The sequence below is a fragment of the Parus major genome, chromosome 7 (genome assembly GCF_001522545.3).
Source record: "Parus major isolate Abel chromosome 7, Parus_major1.1, whole genome shotgun sequence".
Lineage (NCBI taxonomy): Eukaryota > Metazoa > Chordata > Aves > Passeriformes > Paridae > Parus > Parus major.
Window position 1 is genome coordinate 18,333,181 of NC_031776.1, and position 23,809 is coordinate 18,356,989.

A 23,809-nucleotide genomic window follows, 5' to 3' on the forward strand; every position below is an offset into this window, starting at 1 on the left:
CATAATCCAATGAAATATTTAAAACACAGCACACTGTATTACACATGTAATTTGTTTTTCATTTCAAGTTTATTAAAACTTTAGCAGTACAAATGATCCAGGTTTTAGATTATCAAAAGACCAAACTGAAGTCCACATCTTTAAAAAAGGCGTTCCCCAAAATGTCTCTAAAACTTTGAGACAATGGAAACATTAAGTCCACAAACTCATCCATGCCTGTCATCATCTGTTCCAGGACTTGTTTCACGATCAGACTTTTTATCCTTACTAGGGGCATGATCTCTTTCCTGACTCTTTGATTTTTGGTTTATTTCTTTTTCTGCTGAGGATCTGGTCTTTTCCTTTTCTTTACTGCTGCGTGAGTATGATTTTTTTGATTCTCCCTCTTTGCTACTTGGTCTCTTTTTTGAATCTGGACTTCTATCCTGATCTCTACTAGACTTCTTATCTCTGCCAGATTCAGGACTACTACTGTCACGGCTTTTTGAACGCCTCTTCCTTTGGCTTTCACTATCATTCCTCTTATATGAGCTTCTACTCTCCCTATTTGAATACCGCTCTCTGTTTCTGCTTTGACTTTCATCCCTCTCTGAACTCCTTGATTCTCTCCTCCTCCTATTTTCTCTTCCTCTGTATTTATCTGGTGTACCTCTCCTTTCTCTGCTTCTTGATCTTCCTCTCCTTCTTGTTTCTCTATCCCTATTCCTTGAATAGTCCTTACTCCTACTACGATCCCTGTCCCTGCTTCTTGATCTTCCTCTCCTACCCCTGTCTCTGCTTTTGCTTCGATCCCTTGTTCTGCTGCTGGAGCTGTGTTTTCCTCTAGCATGCTCACGCTCTTTGCTTCTTGACTTGCGTTTCTCCCTGTCTTTGCTCTTCCTATGCTCTTGTTCATTACTTCTTGAGCCTGCTCTTTTACTTCTCTCCTTGCTCCTACTTCTTTCTTTCTCTCTCCCTCTGGAATCATAGTGCTTTTCTTTTTCTCTACCTTTCTCATGGTCTCTCTCTTTGCTTCTTGATCTTAGTCTCTTTTCATCATGTCTGCTGTGCCTGGACTCTCTTTCTTTACTTTTTGATTTCTCTCTGCTTTTACTATGGCTTCTAGATTTAGCTCTCTTCTTGGTTTTGTTTTTGTTATGCTTGTCATCTTTTTCTGAATTTCTTCTTGTCTCCCTGTCTTTACTGCTGGATTTGTGATCTTTTTTCTTCTCTTTTTCCCCTCTTCGGCTTGGACTTTCAGAAACTTGCCTGTGGTCTGATATTCTTCTCTCTCTTCCTCTTCCTGGGCTCTTTTGATTATCTTTCTTGGTTTCATTTATTTCACTCCTTGGAGAGAAAAATGTACAATTTTTAAAAAGTTTTCATTTCCCTCCACTCTGAAAAATTAAACCAGAAGTGAGACAGCTTCACAACTAAAACTCCACATCAGATTATTGTATTAATTTTCATGACTATGTATTTGCAGTAGCACACTTAAACTGAGACAAAACGAAATAATTGAATAACCAAGTCAGCACCTTGGCTTCTTGGAAGCAGTTGTAATTGAAAATCTAAGATAATAGGTATTACTTTAAAATAAACAAACCAAAAGTAAATAAGAATTAAAAATTAAAAAAAAAATAAATCAATATGTATGCGCATGTTACAGAAATAAATAATCTTACTTGTCTCCTTTTATCCATCTTTCTCCACTAGACACTCTCATTCTTTGAGCTCTTTGCATTTCTTGCCTCCAATGTGGAGGAGTTTCACTGCGCCGGAATCGATCTCTTGACCTGGATCTGGAAGGCGTCCGGTAACGCTTGGAGGAAAAGAAGAAAAAATTATGCCTTAGTTTGAATTTCACACGCTGTGATACCTGAGCAAGATTTTCACCCCTGGCTGTTGGTTCTGCCATAGCACCTAACATGACACTTCACATGTATATACCAAGTTTCCGCCAACAAGTTACTAACTTACTGAAAATGTATCTGACACTCAACTAAATAGGGAATACAAAGTGTCTGATCAAACAACTGATTTTAAGGTAAGGTCTACTTCAGGATTTTTGTAGTCTCATGAGAGGTTTTCTGCTACTATTAATCTTCACAAATGCTAATGTTGTTTGCTAACAATGAAGATTCTTATCTTTGACAGGCAATACAAAAACAATACTTCAGAATCCTTGCTAAGGACTTTATTAAAAATTTGAGGGATAGAGACTTCAGTTATTAAAAACATTTGCTACATGCAGCACATTGCATAAGGTTTCACAATATTAAACAAGCCAATTTGACAGCTCCCTCCACCGTCAAAAAAGGAAAGAAGTCTTCCCCACAGCCTTAGCACTGATGTTTTACTGGTTCTGTGTTCACCAGAACCCTTTTTGAGCTAGTTCCATTCACCAATTTAAATATTACCGTAGAATATAAAATTTAATTTAAATAAATAACAAATTAAACAATAATTATATTTAAATTATTTGTTTAAATAAATAATAATTAAATTAAACATTTTTATGGTTTTTTTCACACCCCCTTCCTCAAAAAGACACAGTATGTAAACAGGTAATTTAATTTTCTGCCCTCCTTCAAGTCTCAAATCAATTATGATGCAATTTATTTTTTTTTTTTAAATCAACTATCCCAATGAATATTATTAGTAACACCAGCAGGTGAGACTATACTACCACCTTGCTTATTTGAAGAACAGATTACAAATATTTACCCTTGGTCCTCTTCCTTTTATTTTTCTTCCAGATCTGGTGACTAACAGCCTTCTCTGGTATGTTGACTGTGAATTTGATAGATTACTAAAAATAATTAAAAAATAAAATTAATTAAAAATATTTATATTGTTTGTACAATTAAAAAGTAAGGAAAATCAATATTAAAATCTCTTCAGCAACTAAATGAAAACCCACAATTTTATTTTACAGGACAGTAACATCTACACAGAAAAAATTCCATTTGTGGCCACAGTAATTTTACAAGATTTCCAGTTTTTTTCAATTTTTGAAAAAAGAATAAATTATACACTCAGATGGGACATTTCCAATGCATTCTAAATGAAATTGTGCCAGTCATTATACATTCTTTATTCACTAAAAGCATTTTCAAAGATTAAGCCTTTGTTCTAGGACAAAGACAACAGTTTCCAATAAAGGGAGAAATCCATTTTTCATCCAGCAGTGCTTACAACATGGAACTGTTCAATATGGAAAAGATTCACATTAGAGCTCTAAAACAGTAATGTGACCATACCATTGCCAGCACACAGTCAGACTTAAACCAGATACACTACCTCTCTCTTTCCTTCTCTCTGCTTTTTCTCTCTTTTTCTTTCTCATCTACTTTAGGAGGACTTTTCCTCATCAGGAACCGGTTTTCAGGTACAGGAGGAATTTCTTCAGGACGGACAGTAGATAATGGCTGTGCTTCAGTATTTTCATCTTCACTTTCACTGGAGGAGCTTTATTTTTGAATAGGAAATATGCATCATGAATTATTTGCAAGAACAAAGACCTTTCAATCTATTTAAATAATTCAGAAATTCTCTTAATTCCACAAATGATGATACCACAAGAATCTCAGAAAACAGAGCTATTTCAGAAACAACTTTTTTTTCCCCCCATGATACCTTTGCTCCAAAGTATACAACTGCAGCAGATTTCTGACCAATGCTTTTTCTCTACTAATTCCAATGGTGCAACACTTTACTCTCTTTACATATACATACTCTCTATTTAGATACACCTTTTTTTCCTTAATTTTCTTTTAAAAACACTATCAGGAGACTAAAAATTCAGATTTTACACTAGCATATATAACTGTCTATAGACTACAGTAATTCCAAGCAATTTAAAAACTGCTGTGAAACAGGCCTAGGTGCATAGAAACAGCAGCACTGCCCTAAGTGTACATTTCTTAAATTTCACTGCTGTCTTAGAAAAATGTGACTTGCACTGACATAACTTTTATCTCACACCGAACTATAACAAAACTATTAGATTCAAAATAACGTTCTCAGAAGCAAGACTTCTCAGTTTTAATATCTTTCAGTGAAACTGCAAGAGTTTTGGCATATCTCACAAAAAAAAATTAAGTAATTTATTCATTTTATGTTTAATTTTAATTAACACTATATTCCTGCATACTACATGTTTGTAAGTTCCACTGCATATGGTTCAAATTGAATTGTACAGAAGCAAATTTACAGCAACAAACTATCCCTACTCATTTCAAACCTACCACTCCTTCAACTTTTGAAGCCAACTGAAGTCTTAGCCCATTCCTTTCCAAGCTGCAGTACATAGGCACATGTATAAGACCCCTCACAATCATATCAGAAAACTTCTTCTTGTGTATGGAAACCAACTATCTCCCGGACTGCAAAACCTGCATTGCAAGTTTACAGAAAAGTAGTCTGTAGTTTTAAGACAAGAGAATGGCACTATATGATGTACCTGTAACAAATCTCAAAACTGACCTTTTCTTGCTTTTCTTTCTCTTTTTCTTTTCTTTCTTATGTTTCTTGGAATTTCTTTTGTGTTTCTTTTTTCGTTTTTTAGATTTCTCTTCTGAAGCACTCTCAGAATCCGATGACGAATCAGAAGATGATTCTGAATCGCTTGAACTTTCCGAGTCATTGGATGACGAAGATGACTTGTGTCTTTTCTTTTCTTCTTTCTTGGCTTTAGATCAGAATAGCAAAGACACATTTTAATATCAAACACTTCTAAAATTATCTCAGAAAAATCACCCCATCTAGTATCTCTCTCAGATTCTTATAATTGTGTCATGAGATTACTTCATCAAAATACTTAAGAACAAATTGACATTGGGAAATTGTTTCTCCATAGTACAATAAAGGATATGTCTAGAAAAACAAATAATTTTCATGATTTGGCTTTATGAAACTTTAAGTCTAAAATTTATACTTTCTAGCACTTGCAGAACCATGTAAATTTTCTGACAATGTTTTATATAATATAAGCTACATACAAAGAATTCTTTAAAACTTGTTTACAGCATGGTCATAAAAAAAAATCTTTAGGTTCAGGTTTCACCTGACTCATCAAATCACTAATAAGAGAAATTCTGAAACAGAAAACAAGAGGCACATATTAAACCATGTGCTCACTGAATTTAGCTCTCTATTCTAATTTGTCAGGTCTTAAATTCAGAGAGCAGTGATACAAAAGGTAGTGAAAGGTTTCCTCTTCTAATTGAACAGGCTGAGATAACACCTCTGGGTGACAACAAGCTAGCTGGAGCTTAATCCACAGAACTGCATTAGAGACCTGACAGGCATCCCAACAGAAACAATCTTGGCCTCTTTTATGGTCATACACTTTATGGATACCTTTTTTCACATTACATTATTAACAAATCACCACCGTGGTAGAGTGGATGAAATTCAATCCTACTGCACTAAATCTCATTCATTTTTCAGCTTAGCATCACAGACACAAGTCACAGCTGTGTGATAACTGAGATGAACTCAGTTGGTCAGAGCACGGTGTTAACACCAGTGTTTGACCCTGCTATGGGCCATTCACTTAAGAGCTGGACTTTATGATTCTTGTGGGCCTCTTCCATCTCAGAATACACTGTAATTCTGTGATTTACACATCCTGTTTTCTAGGTGTTTATTCACAGGCTTCACTTGATACGACTAACAAAAGCCAGACAACCAACTTAAAAACTTCTGTCCTTCACAGAGTATACTGATCTTCCAGTCAATTCCAGGCACAGCATGAACTAGCAAGTACTCTTACCAGTTTAGGGCAGCCTGCTGACTGGAATCAGCTTGTTCTCATCAAAAGTTTTTAGGGCTTCTTGCAAAATGCTTCCAAAAGACATCTCTCTTTATATTTCTGATTTTTCTTGTATGCCCAGACCAAGGTAACTGCTGTTTGTTCTCAAACTTTTGCTCAACATCCTTATTTTAGCACTATATTTAATAAAAGGTCTCTGTAACATTTTGTATCAATTTTAGATTGTCGATATATATATATATGTATTTACAGAATGTAACAAGCACATACTTAAAAAAGAAAACCAAACATTTTACTAATTCATTTCAATCAAAGGAACCAGGTGTAGGCCAGGTGGCAATGAAAAAAACCCCAAGAATCTCACCTCACCTCTAAATACTAAGAATACAAAAAAAGTATTAAAAATGTTAAATGCTTCTGATCTATTACACCCTCAGTTTTGGTCCATTCAAAGGTAAAAAATCCTCATATGACACCATAGTGTTCCCTACATGCTTTCATAATTATTTAATTATTAAATGCAGTGATTTCTTGTCTTTTCTTCCTCCTGCATATGTTTCAAGTGTGTCAAAATGTGACAGTTTTGTCTGCATTCTTGTTACAAGTTCAGGTATATTAAAGTTACTATTTTCAAGTAAGTAAGTAATAGATGGAACTGGAAGCTAGTGAGCTACTACCTCAACAAATGTGATTCTTAACGTGGGGCAAGCCATCAAGGGGAGATGTATTTGAGAAATCCTACAGTAGGCAGGGAGTGAAATGAAAAAAACCCAAACAACAAACAAAACTAAAAAGCCCAGAACTAGTTACACAGCAAAGACAGAGTATCTGGCAAGAGGGTTTGGATATACTTTCTGGTGACATCTAACTCCCTCTGTCCAGCAGCAAATGCTGTTTTGAGTACTGAACCAACCTGGTACTGTCCAACTACAGATTACAACACATGAGACCAATCCTGGAACATGAAGGTCATCAAGAAACAGACTTCTATGTACAGTCCAAATGTTTCAGCTCATTACCCTCAGGATCAGTTTTCAATTCATGACCACATCTGAAACAGATACATCACTTCCTACTCCATTCACCGTGACCTGCAGTATTTGCTGGACTTTGTGATCTACCTGATCATGCTGCATGACACAGACAAGTACTCTTTGCATCTCAGCTGGTTAGGGACTGTAGTAAGTCTTACATCAGCCCCATGGCTTGAAATTAGGAAGTGACCTGACCAGAAAATAGTTGGGCTCAGGCATAAAAGTCAGAACAGATACCATTTTGTAATTCACAGCAGTGACAAGCAAATAGTTACTTTATAGCAAATCAAATAACCTTATAAATTATGAATGCAGCTGTAGTCTACCTTAATTGCAGAAAGCACACTTTTCCAAGCAGTGATTCTACAGGGAGATATGTGACATCAATGAAGTCATGAATCAAGTCAAGCACCGCTTTGTGCAGAATGCCCTAGAAACTCACTTTTCATGAGAAATCTTCACTAGAGGCTCTCATTAAAAACTGCCCACTGCACAAAGCCATTTAGTTTTTTTTGGTTTTGAATCAGAATGTCAATGTTTTACAGTCCTGATATGTGTCCCATATGACTTTGGTTCAGCAAAGGTACAGGACCTCCAACAGTGCAGCAAGCTTGTTGACTAGAACCTCTTCTACAAAACTGGTACCAAACTCCCACCTATCCTTAAGAAAATTAACATCATGGTTTTTGTTCCAGATTTTCTTGTGAACTGTATTAGCTTAGCTAGGCTGTAATAATCTTTCTAAACACTGGGTTAATACTTTGCTTTCTTTTTTTTCTCCCCAGATCTTAGAATTTTCCCTAGAACTTTAAGATCTTCTAAAAATTATACCACTTGGCCAGAGAAATTCTTCTTTTATAATTTTTTTTAATCTTCTCATTTTCACTTATTCCTCCAACTTTAAGGAACTAAAAAAAAGAAAAACAAAGGAAAATATGACAAACATTCTACTTTGCTAGGTGATCATCCTCTCAAATCCCACATTAAAAGCTTATCTAGGCCTCCAAAATATTGCAATAGTGATCTCTGTATCATTCAATTTATAGCATCCAGTAACATAGCTTGATCATCATCCACTCATCTCTAAATAAATAAAATTCTTCTACATAAGGAGACAATTTGTATAGTTGATACAGCACTTCGTCTGGCTATTTACCATGATACCCAAAAATCAGATCACCTTTCCTCAACTTTAACCTGTGACAAAAACATTCATACCAAGCACCTTTCTTTTATTGTGATTCTTTCTGCCAGTGCCATCTTCGCACTTCAGCCATCTTACCTGTTAAACCCAGGTATCAGTTCTATCTTCATTCCATGAAGACCTAATCCCTTTCTTTGTGCTGCCTTCCACACAAACTCATATGATAAATATTTAAGGCTCTCTTGATATCCTAATGTACCCTCCCACAGAAATTCATCACTGTAGGTCCCTCACAGACAACCTCCTTATTCCTTCGTCTTAAAATCAAGTTCTTAAAAGTAACCTTCCCTGATAATTGCCTCATAATTCACAGAATCAGTTCCCTTTTGCCTCCCTATGGGAGCGTACTGTACCACAAACAGTTCCACTTGCATCTCGATCATCTTGCATGACACTGACGGCATCCCAGAAACTGTTCCTCCTATATGGATTCCCCTCCCAGTAACTGACAAGTCCAAGGGCCTCTCCTGCTCCACTTAGGACCTTTGGATTGTAGTTTGGCAAATTTGCTTCAACTGATGTGCTGTCACACTGTTCCACTGCTTCAGGCCAGCACAGCTCATCAGTGGTTCCATGCTGGGCTGTCAGCAAACAGTTCCAGCCATGGTGCCATCTTTCACATGTAGTGGCCCATTTCTCACTGGAGGTCTTAGACAGAGCCTTCCCCTTTCGAAAACAGGACTCACACCAGAATTTCCACCATGGTCTGTCACACTGCATCTTTATCAGGCTGGCTGTGCATTAGTACCCATCAGGGCCATCATATTTCCCCACGCTCTGCTGTTCTTCATGTGTCTGATCTTGGTGCGTAAGGCTTCTTCTTCTCCAAACATTCCTACTGCCCATCATTATCTAGAACTGAGTCTTATAGCTTTATAGAGTGGGCTATCCCATCACCCTGGCATCAACTTCCCTCCATGGCACACCAGGCCAGCTACAGGAACCAGAGTTGTCAGGAATGCAGCAGTACTGAGTCAGAGGTACAAGAACACAGACAAATGGGTAAAGGCAACATAAGTCAAATCCTCCCAGAAGCCCATCCTCTTTTAAGAAGGAAGACTATTTTTTTGTATTTATTTCATTCACTCTTTGGATGACAAGCACTGCCTTAAGCCTGTAATTCATTAGATTGCTCAGCGCCAAAAATTTCATTTAGTCATTCAGCTAGAGAGCTCTAGAGTGGACTTCAAAGTGAGTGTGGCAATCTGATGAAGACATCTATGCAAGCGAGTATCTCATCCCCTAGTTTCACCCATCCTGTATCTCTACTGTTTTATTTTCTAGTTACATCACCTGTGCATTTCCTAAGAGATGCCATGCTCTGGAATACTGTCCAAGAAAACCATAATTGTATCATAACACATGGCATGACTCAGAACCTTTCAGAAGTCAGGAGCCAAAGGATAACTTTGCTTGGAATCTCTCCCTGTTGAAGAGATCACGTCAGATGCCAAAGTCATTCTGCCAAATATCACAATAAATGAGCAAAAAGGAGGTGAGAAAATAAGAAGCTGAAGTTTAAATGCTTGTATTTTCCTCTGGCCAAAAACCCCATTATTCTTGTGTTGTGCTTCAGTATCCTTGGTACAACCCTTCCCACAACATATCAACAGAACACGCTACGAGTGAAATAGCAGGATGACCCCCTATTGTAGCTCCTACAAAACAAACATCCTGGCTTTCAGTGAATGAGATTCTCCATGGTGACAGGAACATCTTAGATTCTGTTTCTCTTAGAAAATAAGGTGTGATCCAAGCTCTCACACTATGTTCAGTTCTGAAATGGCAGAGCAGGACATCCTTTCCAGAAAGAAAGACAGTTTCTGTCATATTCCTCTTTAAGAATAGTTTATAGTAACTTATAAAGTGTATGACCTAAAGGGCCAGATCCAGGCTTTTATAATTTAAGTGTGTGTTCTGAAGTTACCTTAGAGCAACCTGAAACAAGCTCAATTCTGAAGAACTACAAGTTATCAAATAAAGCCAGACTGCCACCAATCTTCTTAACATAGCATTCTACTTGATACGACAAGTGCTTTCCAGCTTTGTACTAAAATGTAGCTAGTATAAGAAAATTCAAGACAGGAGAAGCTTTGAAAAAAAGCATGTATCATTGTTCTTCAATGTCTTTTGCATCAACAATTTTTAAGTTCTTTAGAAGGCATTGCTCTGCAATGTTATTCACTTGCTCACCAACCATGCCATCATCTATCACAAGTAAGTTTCTAAATATTTTTATAGCAGCCAACATGGAAGAAAACCAGCAAAATTACCTCATAGGTACAGATCAACTTTACCTTTGGATTTTGGAATTAACTCTCCACAACTCAGTATGCGTACTTCAGCATATGGTTTACTAGATGCATCTGTTTTCTGGTTTTCTATTTCTCTCACAACTTCCTGACCTGAGATGACTTGTCCAAAAACAACATGATGCCTGAAGAACGTAAACAAAAGTTAGCATTCTTAGCACTTAATTTTCTCAAGGCAGTTCCCAAACAAAAGTAAGAAGAAATAAGAGATATTTACCCATCTAAATGAGGTGTAGGTTTAGTTGTTCTGTTGTTTCCAGATTTTAATTTAAAGAGAAAAACAAAATCAGTATTAGTGAAAAGCAGTCAGCATTCAAAGCATGTAATCTACACATAGGAAGGTGTACATTATTTTGAGTACACTAATAGAATTGAACAAAACTGATATGTATCAGTCTACATTTGTGTGCAACTAAAAGTATTTAATGTTTTATATGTTAAACTGCCTATTCAATGAAGCACTTTGATTATTATATTTTACTGAAAAAAAAATAAAAAATTCACATAAATTTTTAGACAGAATCCTCATATATGATATAAGTTTCTACTTAATAAATTATATAAATACTACCAGGAACAGATACAAAGATCTGCAGAAGTGAAAATAACCTTCTATATATTAGAAAATAACCAGAAAACTGGAAGAAAAAGTATCTGCATGTGTAGATTACTTGACACAGAAGCAGAACTGACTCTCTCAGCTTTCCCCTATGCTAGCACTACTAAGGCATACACATCAGTTATGGAAGAGTAGAAAAGTAGGACAACTGGAGGAATAATGATGACTTAGAAATCCCAAAATAAGGTTTCAATGCTGAAATCCACAACTCGTTATGTTAACTAAGGCCATGAAACATGGGAAAGAGTGATGTATTTTGAGAATATTTTCTGTAGATAATTTAGATTTTAAAAGTCTACTGCAACGTATCTTTAGAATTTAAGTTTTACCTGTAAGTACGACTGCACTGGAAAGTTATTTTGTGATTAAAAATGTCCTCTACTACTCTGGAGAGCCCCCAGAACTGTTTTGCTGCCTTACAGAAAACAATTTATTAGAGTACTAAAAATTCTGCAAGAAACTAACAGGCTTGCTTTATCGCCCAAGTTAGAAAACAGCTACTGAAAAGTACCTAAAGCCCTTTTTCACAGACAACTAAATACTAAAAAGCACATTAGGGGTAAAAAATAAGCATATTAGCAATGCTTCCAGGCAACTTGGTAAAAAAACAACTTCAGCTTTGCACAGGAGCTAGTCTTCAATATTTAGAAGGACTCCCTTTACAGCTTACAAATAGTAAACCATATACACATTTCAAGACATTTCAATACTTACATAAAGAACTGTGAACCATTTGTATCTTTCCCTCGGTTGGCCATTGAAAGGAGAAATTCTTTGTTGTGCTTTACAGCAAAACTTTCATCTAAAGAAAGTGTTTTCAGTTACTTTATAAGCATACAATATATGCTTAGGTAAATGCTATTGTCTAAGTAAATTAATCCTAATTGAATAAATCTGTCAGTCACTTGAATGAAAAGTTGTATTAAAAATAGACTAAAAATAACAGCTATTTTTAAAACATATAATTCTGTTCATTCTATATAACAAGGAGAAATATGAATCAATGGTTTATAGCCTGAGGGGAAAAAATCCTAAAATTTAGTATTCCTGCACAAAAGATCAGTCTCGTACTAATGTTAGCACTGATGTCTAAGTTGTTGCTCTATTTTTCTTTGAAATAGAAGCTGTGTATTAACTATTATTAAATCCCTAATTCTCATGCATTTTGTTTTCTGTTTTTTACTGCACATGGATAGTTAAGATAGTAATCCCAAACAACTTGTTTGTCTGACAGTTATCAAGTTGGCCGTTAAGAAAATTAGTTTAACTTCAATGAATCCTACTTCTTATGACCAAGTAATTGTTAATAGTTCAAACTAAATCCCAATGAAACTATGAAATTAAAGAAGTGTAAAATGTAAACAACTATTCTTCATTTAAGACAGCTGTAAGAAATAATTCTCTCCCTTCTTTCCCAAAACAGCAAAATGGCTTTTGGGGGAAGAAAATTCTTCAGACATGAGGACATTTGTTCAATACTGTTTGGATACAGATGGCAGAAGGAAATATTAACAAAGTAAAATGTACAATATTCATACTGCTACTGTGACTAGCCACAATAGGGATGGCACTCACTCTCCAATCATTTGTACAATAGTATCAACCATTAATCTAATCCTATGGTGCATCAGTTAATTAACTGATCCACAAAAGCAAAACTTTGCACAAATTCAGTTTCATACTGTGGCCAGCCAAGTTGAACAGCCGGCCTGCTATTGCCAGAAGATAAGTGGAGGTTGTGCTCATTTTTCCATTTCTCCCAGACATACATTTCCTCAAACCTAGCTTCATTTGTGTTGGTTCTGATTCTTGCCAAATTATTTAACTGGATCCTAACACAGAAATATCTATTTTTTTTTGCTACAATAATCTTTAGGCATTTTAGCAAGCTGAATTAGGTTTGATTGGAGAGTCAGTGCAAGGTAAGGACTCCTCCCTCTTTTGGCAGTTGCAAACTGTTGATTCCATTCAGGGCCTCATATAAATTTGCAGTCTGGCCCTACTACAGCAGTGAATAATTTTTTTGTGTCCTGCAAGCTCAGACAACAACCAATAGTAAAAAAATAAGTATCCAGGAGGGGAGAGGGGCTTAACTGTGTCTGGGTGGCAGCTACCCAGCACATGAGCTTAGGTGTAACACAACAACTGCTCTGAGAAACACAGATGCTCCACTACATTCTGGACAAACACAGACTGAGAAACACAGCAACTATAACTTCTCCAACACTGGCTGAGAATGAACCAGGACTGTGAGAAAATTAAAAGCTCTATCATTAATTCATATTGGGTTCAGGAAAGCAGGGCTCTTTGTATTCTTTTAAATAAAAATTTGCTAGGAAACCCAACCCCATCAACACTGTTCTCATTTTCCCTCAAAGAGGAGTCCATCCCCAGCTTTTAGACAGCTGATCAAGCCAAAAGTAAGTGTCTAAAATCAGCAATAAAAATGTAAATCTGGTAAAAGGGACAAATACAAAGAGTTCAGTTTTAGTTTTTCAGTCATTAAAAAGGCTCATATATTAAAAGTAAAATAACTTAAACGGGACAGTCAAAGGCCTTCAAGACCAATCTTTAAAAAAAGGGAATTCAGATTTACACAACAGAGACTACAGAATGTAAAGGCGAATGTTTATTTTAACACTGAAATAGAGCAGACTGATCAAACTCTTACCTTCAAAAAAGCCACCATAAATGGATTCTCCTCCTCGGCCATTTCCTTAAAAGAAGAAAAATGTCAGTTAAAGTGATTAAAAGAGTCACTTTATGTGCAAGGTGCTTCATAATACTGACACAACTGCATCCAAGTCACTGACATTATTCTTCAAGATATGCAAACACAATCAAGATGCATCTTTGTAATCCAAAACCAAAAAACTTGGAAAACAAGAAAGTATTCTCCCATGTATTCAGTAACAGTCTCCTTTTTTTCTTTATTTCCCAGCAGCGGATACAATACTTTATTCTCACACATCATCGTTTCCATAGAAGTATTTAGTTCTCTGAATACTTGAGGTAACTTGAGCAAGTGTGTGTATGTGTGTGCATGCACATATATAAGTTTATGATACAAGTTCTCATCGAAAGGCTCTCACACAGAAGAAAGGGAAAAAAGCAGTGATATCTGTCAGAGAATAACTAATAGAAGTAAATGTTCTATACAGAACTTCTGCAATGCTTTATTACATAAGCGGTAAAGTTTTATTTAAAGATTCATGTCATACCTTCACTGAAGTCACCTCCTTGGATCATAAAATCTTTCACAACTCTGTGAAACAGACAACTTTTGTAATGCAATGGCTTTTGGGTGGACTTTCCTGTACCCTTTTCACCTAAAGAAGAGAACGAACAAAACCAAAAATTACTCTCTGCATCTGTAGAATCTTCATTACAAAGAAAGTGCTATGTAATGCACTCAACCAAAATCATCTATGCTCTGAAAAACTGGCTTGTGAGGCAGACACTTACCTGTAATACCAGTAAGAAACCGGCATTTAAGAAAGCAGTGCAGACACTACTTTTTGTCTCTACAGTTATACCAGAAGAACTCCTTACTGACATTAGTACATGATCTGGTCACTTCCATGTAGATTGACTGAAGTTAAGCATCCAGTTTACATTTATGACAAGTGGTATTGCTCAGAAACATGCAAGAAACAATCAGATCACTGGTTAAAACACAGCAAGGTTAAGGTAGCATAAAAACTTGTAAGAAAGCCATAGAGGCAGGGGGAAGGAGGACTCTTATTTCCTCCCCTGCTCTTGATGACAACTGTCATCTTCCTCCCTTCCATCAGCTCTGCTGCTTAAGCAAACTCTGCTTCAGCTACAAGACAATGGCCTCTCCCTGCTCAGAGACAATACTTCTGCTGAGTTAGCAAGATATATAGCTCATGGTGGGTCCTGTGAACAGCAGAGCCAGCCTCAAGGTAACAGTAAGGTAATCAGTGGGACTTCTCAGGGAAGACCACTTCCTCTCCATGCTGGCAAACTGTTAGACAGCATCTTTCAATAATCTTATCCTGAGCAATTAAACAAGTTTTTGTCAAGGGTAGTTGCCTCTGAACTTAACCTGTAACAGGCTGGTGTCTCCATATGGATTTGAATGACTAGAAAAAAACCCACTTTTGATACGAATTCTGATAAATGTGAAGCTGTGTATGCTCCACTAACCTGGCATATGCCAGGAAAACAATGATCCCTGTTTTACAAAGACAGCATACACTTTTCAAAACTTACAGAAAAACAGATGAGTAATGAAAAAAAAAGTCTTAATAATTTGCTGATGATCAATATTATAAACTTTCTGTATATTTTTGTAACTATTCTTATATGTGTCAAGGCAGCAAAATAGTTCAGGATCTGAATTTGATTATGGATGTCAGCAACAAAGGATGAACATAGTCGTACTTGTTGCTGACCTGAAATGCTGTTGAAAGACCTCAATTCACAAATATAAGGCAGTAGTAGGGAGTAACACCTTTATTCAATAATCTGACCTTTGGGAAGTTGACAGCAGATCAAGAATGCCATGGTCATGTGCTAACGTCGTCAGAGCCATTAAAAATCATTAAAGTTCAAATTTGTAAACAAATTTTGATAATCTGATTTTGTGCCACTAAACCTATCATCAGATCAGATAATACCTACATTCCTGCAGACATCCTGAATGGTGTGCTGCATGTTCTAGTTAACTTAACCTGAACGTAATTATATATCCACACCTGATTCAGATCATATTAGTACTGCTGAGGGATTCACTACTAACAGCTACAGATTCCTGACCTGAAAAATAACCAAGCAGGAAGGAAAGCAGAAAAAGCTGAAGACATAAATCAGATATGCTATTTATGTATTCACAAAGTTATTCTAGTGAAAATAAACTCAAGTTTTGCTAATCTGTCACAATTTGCACCAAAAGTATGCAGTCCACAGGAAAATAATTCTCTTTGTAAATGTTTCCAAGAGAGAACCTTCTGAGTATTTTCCTCAAGAAATACACTCTCAACAGGAGTAGAAATCACCGGTCTCCATTAAGAAATTAAAATAACAGAAAAAACAACTGATGAATACCAGCACTACCTTTCAAATTCTTCAAAGTATCGTAAGACTGAAAAGTAAGTCTGTATTGTATGGTTGACCTCTTGCTGGCTACCTTTTAAGACTGGATGATGTTATATAATGTGAACAGTAATATCTGTGCTAGTAACAGAAAATCAGCTTACTGTGCCTGTATTTAAAGTTGGTTAGTATATACTCCCTGCAACACACTATGCCAAAGCTACAACTGTTTTGACTCTACATCATACATGTAGGATCATATGTGTACCATCAGCTAAATTTTTGGAGGTGCCAAGAAGCAACACTGAACTTAATTTTCATATTTAAGAAAATGTCACAAAAAATAACAGACATCAAACTAGTTAACATGGTATTACATTAAAAATTACAAATTAAATAGTAAAATCTACAAACCTGTGCAAAGGCAGCGAAAATTCTCACATGTCTTTGGACACACATCTGAAAACAGTTCAAAGACCACTCTTCCAGCTAGGAAAAAAAACCACCACATTAATTGTCAAGTTAAATGGTATTTGTATTATTCCTAAACATATCTTACATGAATATCATGCTACTGAATTGATACTTTCATTTTCTTACCAGGTACATTGTTGATGGCTATGTCAAAAAAGCAACGAGGTCTCTGGACCTTCACTCCCATGGCTTCAGAAGTCTAAATACTGCAAGTAATAAAAATAAAATTCAGTTTTCCCTTCTGTGTACTGAAGTCATGCATAAGTTGATACAAAGGTCAATAAAATCTGCAGAAAAGCAAACAAATCCCTGATGCCAAACATAAGCATTTTTTAGAAGTTAAGAAAATGACAAGTAGTTAGGTCACTTTCATGTGTTGTAGCTCCAAATGAATAATTTTCTTCATGTTTGTTGCAATAACATTAAATTTAAACTTGAGTGCCATACTTCAGATGGGGAAATACAAAAGAAAAAAACACTGTGAGGTATGGGCAAGAATTTAGCTCTCAATTTTCAAATTTCAAAATTCAGTACTTCCTGTATTCCTGTCATAGCAGTTACCAGGCATTTCTCAAATTAGGATCCAAACCATTCCAGACAAAAAAATACAAGGGTGCAACTGTTGTACAACTGCTGCTAAATGAAATTATTTTGGGTTTTTATTGTTTCTTTTCCTTTTATGTCATTGTTTATCTCTCGGGACACCATCACTGGCAACATTTAAAAGATGTATAGATGCATAGTGCTGCCTAAGGACATGGTTTGGTTGTGGACTTGGTACTGTTAGATTTACTATTTGACTCAATGTTCTTAAGGAGTTTTTCCAACCTAAACGATTCTCTGATTCCTTATAGAGAATTTTAATGCAACTTTTCCCTTAGACTACATAAATCCTTTTATTTTTGTGTAACAAGCTATGTCTTAATTCCATTTGCATCTCCAACATTCCAACACTATGTATAATCATATTCTTTTCCTTTTCTAAATCCCTATCCTGAGTTACTTCAGACCGGGGAAAAAAACAACCAACCAACCAGCAAAAGGATCTATAAGACAGGAGTTCCTTTTCCAGAATCTGGAATACACATTTTCAGTCCTAATTATTTTTTATTGCCAGAAAACATGGCTCAAATATAGCAGACATACTGCATACATCTCTCCTAAAGGTTCAGTCATTGCTGTATCACAGAACATCCTTTGAAAAATTCAATTGTCACCATCTGTCACTCTCAGCATAAGAAAAGGAGGCTGTAAAAAATCAAGACAGCAGCGTAATCATGTTAGTCTATAGCCTCTCTACTTGTGCTGCCTCTCCTAACATTTTGGTAAGATTACACAGCAAAAATCACAAGAACAATGCAAGACTGGTTTAAATTAAACATCACTCAGTAGTTAATTATTGATATGATTTTTAGCATGAGAAGATTTTAAAAAAATGCAGAATCTCACTAGATATTCTTTAGGTGTTCAACAAACACATTCATACACACAAGCCAGAACACTGGTCCAAAGCAGCAGGCTTATCTCAATCTGCTTGAATTGAATTAGCATTTCTCATCTATTAGTACAACCAATTTTGTAGCTGGCAAAGAACTAAGTAGAGAAGATACCCACAGCTGGAAACTTCCATGTCATCAGGTTAGCAGGAGACTTCCCAGGTCAGCACACTGCTGCACAGACTGCGGACAGCACAAGGGAGGGGATGAGATAGGTGGGTGTGGACAGGCTGCTTTCAGAACTGAGACCAGCCAAAGCACAGCCACTCACTGTCAGCGGCAGAACAGACTACACAACTGAATGGGGATACTTCTTTCAAGGAAACCTTCCGCAATAAATGCTATAATAAATATGGTTTGGTGCTAGAACTGCCAGTTTTAACTGAACTGAGACCTTAAGGAGCATCAGTACCACAACTGATTGGCTGCTTACACCCAAACTTTAAGCATTTAATACTAGTGTTAAGTGAGAAGGAATTTCCTGCTTTACAAGCAGTTTGCTTGAGAAATGTAGAGATATGCCTTAACATTTATATACAGTATTTTAGCCAAAAATAAATGACAACTAGCTTAATACGTGACAATTTTTATTTCAAACTGATAATGACTAAAGCTAAGTTGTGAAATAAATATATCTATGTCAGTCAATTTTTAACTCTGTTTGCAGAGGATGGGAGAGAGAAAGCAGAAATAAAGAATTCTACCCAACTCCCTGTCCCCAGCAAATTTTCTCAATTTGATGGTTTTCTACCTCTACATTGTCTCATGAACAGGAGAACAAAGTTAGTCAATATTCTAACCATTACCTTGAGTGTACCTTGCACTTTCCCTAACTCCTCCAATAATATCCCTTAAACACCAGCTGCACTTAATTCTAAATGACAGGTATGGCAATGGGTCAGTATGTACCCCCCTGAAAGGACAAACACCAGACCAATCAAACGGATCTCACACTCAAGTTCATGATGCCTAGAAAACCAGGCTAAGATATCAGTAACATTTATCCTACCTACCTCACAAGTCAAGTGAGCATTTCTTCTCCAATACACTTAAGTATCCTTTGCCCTGTTATTTCAGCCAGACCTTTTCCAGATGTGCAACAGGGCCAACTACCAAGTTACAAATTTTCCTTAAATAATAATAATTATATCCTTAAAATAGTAATTTCTGTTCATGTAGTGTGTTACACCAAACACAAACTTCTACATACTGATCATTTAAAACCTGTCTGTATTAAAAGCAACTACAGGGGGTCTGAATGTTAAATACAAAACCATCAAAGAAAAACACTAAAAATACGCCAAGAATAAAGTCAGAAAGCATCTACAATGAAGTCATAAAATTATAAGCTCAGGAGCACTACATGTCTGATAACAATAGGGCTTAAATGACTTGTGCTATTTCTCTCTCAAAATTTATTTTCAGTTAGAACATGGATATTCTTATTTCTTTAATACCTAGCATTTTTTTAATTGTGAACTTGATGGAATTTCACCAGTGATAGGATATCAATTTGATGACAATCCAAAAGATGCTTACTATATATACATTCAAAAAATGTGCTATGCAGGACAATCTTGGTAAGCCAATTCACTTTTTCCTTCCAAAACTCTAAGAAAGGACAAACTAACAGCCCAAGTACTAATCTGAAACTTTCAAGTCATTCATCATTCTCAAACAACTTCTGTTTGAAGAGGATCTTACTAAATCTAAGTAGAATCTATAACCAAAAAACCCCAAAGCCAACCAAGCACCTAGAACATCACTTCAGCATATCTAAAAAAAGGGCTTGTTTCATTTATGTCTGAAAGCAGAATTACAGTTCAGCTTAGAGCATATCGGTATTTGTTTACAAATACACTGAAAGTACTTAAGTCTTGTCAGAACAGCTGCATCAACAACCAACATTTCACCAACAGTGTCCCTCAGGGTTCACATTACTTCACACCTCCATCAGCCTCATTATTTTGTCTAAATATTTGCAGAATAAAGCTGGCCAGCTCAAGGCCAGGCTGCCAGCAGCTCTTCTACTTCAAAATGATCTGCAGCAATGGAAAAAGATAACTATCCCAAACTGGTCACAAGCATCTTTCTGCCAGGGATTATCACTGATATTTGTTGATATGCTTAAAAAACACATCTTGGGGCATTTTGTTTCCAAAATTACCTGTGCTAGCAGTGATCTGGTAACAATACTTTTTACCACATACTAGAATCTTTTGACTGAACAGGCTAGAAAGCACTCACAGATGCACATGAACTGAGTATCAGCATGTCATGCATCCCAAAGAAGGTGAAAGCAGTATATTTCTACAATATAGCAGTACTTCCTAGTTTTATAGGAGGGGAAAAAACTACCTTCTTTATAACTGTGCCAAACTACTGATTTGTTTCAGTCTCAGTACAGGACAGAATAGTAAGAGAAGATGTATTTAGTAGGAAAAATATATATTGTGTCCTATTCCTTCACTTCCCTGTTATCACCAGTCCTTTCAGATTCTGAATTTCTTCTTTACCTTGCTTTTGTATGTGCTTCCTTGCATCAATTTACAATTACCTGCACTGATCTTCTTTCAATGTCCAAATGAAGTAAACAAAGTATATAAATTCACATTCCTAGCATTTTGTTTCACACCATCTACAAAGACAGCAAGACTAAACTACATTGATACATACTTCAAAGACAGGCATGTAGAATCTCCAGAAATGTATTTTAAAGCAAAACTTTGCACTCAGAAACCGCAAATGCACAAAGTGAACACAGAACACATATTCCTAAGTGGCTGAAGTCACTTGAAGACAATATAAATGTGGGCTGATACCACACAAATAAATGCACCTGTTGGTGTGACTCTGAACAGGCCTGAATCCATGAACTTTTAAAACTCAGAAGTGCTACAAAAACGCAAATTTATACTTTGTATGAAAGGGGAAAAAAGCCTTTTACAGGGTGTAATCTCCTAGTCATGTAAATACCAAAATGATTCAGCAGAGGAATCCATCCCTTCCTACCTGGTTACTGAAGATGAGAGTAAGGCAAGACAACCACGCAACAGTACAAAACAGCTCTGAATGCTGAACTATATTTGTCAACCATAACCAAAAAAACCTTGCTGTATTGCCTTTTATTCTCATGTTCTACCCCTTTCTCTACTACTCTAGATCCCTTCTATGCTTCAACCCAGCCTCCAACTTAAACCTCACTGCATTAGAAGATGGCCATATTTTTTCCCTGGCACTCATTAACTCTACTTCCAAATGGAAGCAGGTTCCTAAATTTCCATCGCATGAAGGAGTGAAGTGGTAGTGGAGAAATCATGCTGCAACACAATAAAATCCTCCACTCCATTATATATTCTTCACTCTAAATTCCCTCATAATGCCCAGATTTTCTGAGATCCTATGAGGGGAAAAAACCCAAATCTTCTCTTAATAGCAGACTGATGACTGCTAGCTAATTAAAACAATAATGTTTGTTTCACAGAAGAGAACTGAAAGAATGGGAAGTCTTAGTGCGAAATATAGTCCCAAAGGATGTTCTCAGAGAATGCTGCTATCCTTTTTATTCTACCCTTTAGATCTACTTCACAAAAAGGAAAATACGTTATTTCTGAAATACTTATAAATATATTTTTACAAACTGATAAATCAAGCTCTGTGATTTTAGACAAACTAATGCTTCATAAATCATGTCTGAATTACAAATTATTACCAAATTTTTATCGTGGTAACAACTGAAAGTCTGAGCCATGTTGGATCCCAGTGAAATGGGAATAGTTAAACAAAATGGCGGGAAAAATACTTAAAAAAAAAAAAACCTATATAAAAACACACCAACCAAAAAATACCCACACCCCAATAAAATTTATCCTTGTCCAAAAAACAGCCTCTTTTGCTGGAAATATAGAAGAAATCCATGAAACTGCCAAAATATCCGCTCAGAAAAAATACATCTTAGAAAATAGACTATGTGCAAGATAATGGTCTGACCCTTCTCTTAAAACAGGTCTCAGATGAGAGAATATAATTAACTTAACCAAACATTAGGAAACTACTGGCCAAAATGGCTTTATCATTATTGATAAATTTTTTAACTGCGACTGAACTTAAAGGCAATGTTTACCACTAGAACAGATATTCTGCCCACAGTTTCAGTGAACTGTTTCTCTTAAGTCTCTTAAGTCTCTCAAAGCCTCTTCAGGGCCTCAAAGTACAATCATATATACGCAGTACTTATAGTTTGATCATGGCTGCAAACAGAATGAGCCTGAAACTCAACACTAATAAAAGTCTTTGGAACGCCTTAGGAAATCCGTAAGAGAGGCAGAGGAGTCTCCTGCCAGACACGGTAGCTCCTGCAGGCTCCACTTCCCTAGGAGAGGCCTGCAGAGGGGAGAACATGTGGTACGCAGACAGCCCCATTCCTTTCTCGTCTAGGGGAAGAGGGAAGACTCATTCAAACTCCCCAACAGCACTCGAGCCCGACCAGGGCGCTCGCTGCGGACACAGACCCGCAGCTAACCAGGCTACGGAGCGGCACAGCCGGCCTGGCAGACCCGACCCCCGGAGCGATGTGCGCCAGGCCCCGTGCGCCGCTTCACCCACCCCTGCCGCTCCCGCCTGCCTCGGGCCGCGCTCGCAGCTCCTCACACTCCTTCCCTCTCAGGGGCCGCCCTCACCGGGATGCGCCGAGCGCCGCGGTCCGTCTGCCCCCCGCACACGGGCGACTGGGCCTTGCGAGGGGCGTGTGCGAGGAGGCGGCGTGGGCGGCCGCCCCAGGCCCGCTCCGAAGCGGCGGCAGGCCGGCCGTGAGGGGACGGACCTCCTACCCCCGCCGTGACCGAGGCTCAGGCCCCACGGTGCTGCGGCCTCCTCCTCCTCCACCGTCGGCTCTGCCCTCGGCGCGGTCGGGGTGATGGGCCTCAGTCGGCCGCGCCGGCGCCCGGCGCTACCCGGCGGCGTGGCCGGCACTCACCCGCTGGCGGCCCTCGTAACCCCGCGCTGCTCAGCGCCGCGCTGCCGCCATGTTGGAGCTGGTGCGGCACGGACTGCGTCAGTGGCGGACAGGGCGGGAGCGGCGACCCGGGGGCGGCGCGCCGGGGGCGGGCGGGGGAGCGTGGTGGCGGGAGCGGCGTTGCCTCGGCGGCGCCAGGGTGCGAGGGGTCCCGAGCAGCGGCACGGCCCAGCCCGGCGGCGTGGGCCGCTCGCGAGGAGCCCGAGGGACTGGGGGAGGGGCGCCCGCCTCCTCGGGCTCGTCAGCGGCGCTCCGCCCCGCCCGCTGCCCCGCGCCCGTCGGCCCCGCCGCCCCAGGCCCGGGCGGGCGCGGCGCGGGAAGGAGCTGGAGGGGCTGGAGCGCGGCAGGTATACGGGCCCTTTCTAGCTAGACGTGCTCGAGAATAGCGCTGGTCTTCTCCGGCCGCCTGATAGTGGCGGGCGCCTTAGCGGTCAGCCCGCGAAATGGCCAAGGGCTGGTGAATGAACCGTACTGCACCGTGCTGGAAGCGCTCAGGGTTCCTCCAGCAGTACACCTCGCTAGGGTTTGTGAAGAATTAAAGCGGGAATTTAGGCTAACTGTGCAAAAAAAGAGTAACTAATAACAGTATCCCATATGTATGTATTGCAATTCAAAGTTAATTTGTCTTAAAACTAAGGAATGAAAGTTTATGACAATGCTTAAAGTTGTGAATACCTTCAAAATTAACTAAGACTGGCACTGAAGTATGTATCTCCTTTGATGGGTTTTAATTCAAACTACTAGGCATTTGGGTCAGTAATCACATACATAATGGGAAGTAATGGAAGTTATGTGACTGGCTAATGAGAAGTTTGTTAGAAGTAGAAAACCCAGTGATCT

General features: G+C 38.1%; 1 protein-coding gene across 5 annotated transcripts; it reads right to left on the bottom strand.

The window, feature by feature from the left end:
• Window positions 1-47: 47 nt before the first annotated feature.
• PPIG (peptidylprolyl isomerase G) lies at window positions 48-23,125 on the bottom strand. Of its 5 annotated transcripts, none has more exons than XM_015635011.3 (13): window positions 22,931-23,125; window positions 16,586-16,665; window positions 16,400-16,474; window positions 14,149-14,256; window positions 13,599-13,643; window positions 11,642-11,729; window positions 10,526-10,555; window positions 10,294-10,433; window positions 4,468-4,672; window positions 3,283-3,450; window positions 2,707-2,791; window positions 1,665-1,801; window positions 48-1,326 (listed from the first exon to the last, which is right to left on the bottom strand). In XM_015635011.3, exons 2-13 carry the CDS (start codon window positions 16,644-16,646, stop codon window positions 207-209), a joined length of 2,262 nt encoding a protein of 753 aa, XP_015490497.1. In that variant the 5' UTR covers window positions 16,647-16,665; window positions 22,931-23,125; the 3' UTR covers window positions 48-206. The 5 variants fall into 5 exon arrangements, with proteins under 5 accessions (XP_015490497.1, XP_015490501.1, XP_015490498.1 ...); XM_015635015.3 differs by lacking the exon at window positions 22,931-23,125 and adding an exon at window positions 22,778-22,898; XM_015635012.3 differs by lacking the exon at window positions 22,931-23,125 and adding an exon at window positions 22,635-22,759.
• Window positions 23,126-23,809: the final 684 nt, after the last annotated feature.